This window comes from Trachymyrmex cornetzi, unplaced genomic scaffold, assembly GCF_001594075.2.
Source record: "Trachymyrmex cornetzi isolate Tcor2-1 unplaced genomic scaffold, Tcor1.1 scaffold151, whole genome shotgun sequence".
NCBI lineage: Eukaryota > Metazoa > Arthropoda > Insecta > Hymenoptera > Formicidae > Trachymyrmex > Trachymyrmex cornetzi.
This window is the reverse complement of record NW_017296102.1, coordinates 158,793-161,722: the sequence shown is the minus strand read 5'-3', so window position 1 is coordinate 161,722 and position 2,930 is coordinate 158,793. Positions and strand designations below refer to the sequence as shown.

Below are 2,930 nucleotides of genomic sequence, written 5' to 3'. Positions count from 1 at the left end.
AAGAAGAAGATAACCTGACCTTAACGTTCACCGTATCTGGATAAACGGTATTGCAAAAACTCCCTAATATTTTCAACAAATTTATTTCGAACAGAAATATATCGACTGACTCTTTAGTGATCAATGCCTTAATTACGAGTATTATAAAATATATTTTTCAATATGCATTGCGTACATATAACTTTAAATACTTAATAATTTATTAATTTTCAAGATGGAACTACAAAAAATGTTTAATTACAGAAAACTCGCTATTTCAGAGAAGAGAATGTCGTAAAGTAAGACATAGCAGTCTGCACCACCTTAAAATAAGAATATCATTCTTTCAATACAATGTAATTTGATACACATATTTTATATGTACACATCATCTATATTCTATAAAGATAAATCATATAGTTTGTAACACACAATGATGCTTACCGAACTATAATTGGCCATTGACATCACGTACAGTTTACCGGCAGTCAATGTGCACGGCACAATACTTCTGTAAAGCAATATCCGCAGCACTTTCTTGGTTTTTAACGAAAATGTGTACCACTGCGACCTAGAACTAAGGCATCTTCTTTCGAATTGAGAATTTAATTAATTAATTACTAATATATTAATAAAATCAATTACTAATAATTGAATTAATTAGTCATTAAAATATATTTTTCAACAATGGAATTATGATTATATTCTCTTGTAATTATATATAATACACAATATTTTAAGATGCAAAAATGACAAGACCAAATTCAAGATGTGAGAGTTACTATGTACTATATATCGCGGGAAATTATGCGTGTATGATATTGTATTTAATATGGAAACATTGTCCAATGTTCATTAAATAATGTAGTAATGATTACATCAGAATATCCGGCACATTTTCCCAACGATATTTTCTCTCTATTTTATCTATCAAATGTTATATAATATTTTTACACGCTATTGAACACATTTAAGCTGTGGTCCATCAGTCTCTGTCCTGGCAGGGTCATGCATAAAAGATGGAAAAACGATGTTAAACACAAAGCAGTGTATCTAATAATATTCTCAATACTATCGAGATTATTGGTTACCTAGATACATGGAATTATCTAGATAAATACTATAAATTTACAAATTTTGTCTTAACACATATAATTATCTATTCTGCTATGTACTTACTTGAATCCCTGTAAGACTTATATCAATTACATTACACAACAATTGGATAGCTGTCGATAACGTGAACGAAGATTCTAATATGCGAACATACCTGGCGATGAAAATAATCCGTAAGTCTAGTTATAAGTTGATATAATATGATAATGGATAAACAATAAATCACTGTTATAGTTAAGGTAATATCCGAATAATTTAATATCAAGTAGACTGTTTATTGTTATTGAATAGATTGTTATTATAGACAACAGAAATGTACTCTAATGCAAGTTGATGTCTTTTTAAGCATATTATCAATTCACGATAATCATTGCCAGTAGAACCGTGTTTCTCCATCAATAGATGATAATGTCTTCCTATATATTTTTTGTTGTTGTCTGATTTAGTTTCTGCTTTAACAGTAATGTTTTCCAGACGATGGCTTTGAAATTAAATATTGTTAATTAGCACGTAATTTTGATCGTAATTTTTATTTTTATTCATTCAAAAATAAGCAAAATGTTTAGAAACATTTGTTTGTAAAAAATATAAATATAAGATCTTATTTTAATTTTATTCACCTGATAGCTATAAATAAACTGCAAGCATGCAACACGCACATTATATACGTAGTATCCACAGTGAACGCAATTGTAATAGTAATTAAAGTCGTAGCGTAACAATGAAGTAATATTGGATAATAATATTTTTCTTTGTCTACTCTGTATTCAACCGAATATACGTATATCAATGGCCGCGACTCGTTCAGCGGTTTTACGACGTCTAAGATTCTTGGTATCAATGGAATTAGCAAATAAAATATTGTAAAGATGATAAAATATACTGCAAAAGGAACATACATATTATTTATTAACTGTATAAAATGTTAAAAGACTTATATTTCCTCTTCTTCTTTTTATGTTAGGCCTCTGGCCTCTCTCATATGCTTGTAGTGCACACGCTAATTATTCAATTGCCACAAGCATATGGGACCTACAGTTTTAATGCCGGCTCCGAACGGCGGATTTTTCGAGAGGTGTTTCTGTGGGCAAGGATACTTTCGGGAGGTTGCCGACCTTTTCCGAGAGGAGACACGAACGTAAATATTTTAATTGACCTACTGGATTGAATCCGGGATCTCTAACATGAATAATATGATAGACCAGTGCCATGCCACGCTCGCGCTCGAGTTCTTTTTCAACATGGTTATTTTATAATTCCATAAATATTTTGTAAAAATATATGGAAATTTTAGATTTTGAAAAAATTAATTTTAATTATAAAAAAGCTCTTCTTTTTTTTATATATATATATTTACACTAGAAAAATTGAACATAAAATTTTTGCAATTACAATATTTTAGTCGATGACACATCATAATTTGTCTGTAAAGATTTAAAAATTATTTATTCCTGTACCTCCAAAGTATTTTGTCACTTTTTGGCTGATACTAGCGTAATATTTCATAATATGACGTTCGAATTCGCTATTAAAAAACTCCCAGTGTTCGCACATAAGTTGCAATAACCGTCGGAACTGATCAACAATACAGAAAGATAATGATAAGCGAATACACATTATAGTCCAAGATCCCGCCGCGAGTTTGTGCACCTATCGTATATGCAGATGAAACGTAAAAAAAATCGAAGTTTGTGTTACCCCGGATCTACAATAGGTGTTTTAAGCCTTAAACCGTAAGAAATTGATCAATTACAAATCCGAGAAGAATAAGCGACTGTGATTCGCCTATTTCTTATGGCTTAAGGGGATGCTAAACCGATTACCCAACTCAATCA

The 2,930-nt window shown here is 30.4% G+C and overlaps 1 protein-coding gene across 1 annotated transcript; it reads right to left on the bottom strand.

Moving 5' to 3' along the window:
- Positions 1-251: 251 nt before the first annotated feature.
- Positions 252-1,005, bottom strand: LOC108758109 (uncharacterized). Its single transcript, XM_018502898.1, has 3 exons — positions 934-1,005; positions 424-556; positions 252-302 (listed from the first exon to the last, which is right to left on the bottom strand). The coding sequence occupies exons 1-3, from the start codon at positions 987-989 to the stop codon at positions 252-254; spliced, it is 240 nt and encodes a 79-aa protein (XP_018358400.1). The 5' UTR covers positions 990-1,005.
- Positions 1,006-2,930: the final 1,925 nt, after the last annotated feature.

Coding starts and splice junctions, on each gene's coding strand:
- LOC108758109 (XM_018502898.1), bottom strand. CDS start 989: ATGACCCTGCCAGGACAGAGACTGATGGACCACAGCTTAAATGTGTTC. Junction 557..933: donor TTAAATGTGTTCAATAGCGT/GTAAAAATATTA, acceptor AAGATGCCTTAG/TTCTAGGTCGCAGTGGTACA. Junction 303..423: donor CAATGGCCAATTATAGTTCG/GTAAGCATCATT, acceptor TCTTATTTTAAG/GTGGTGCAGACTGCTATGTC.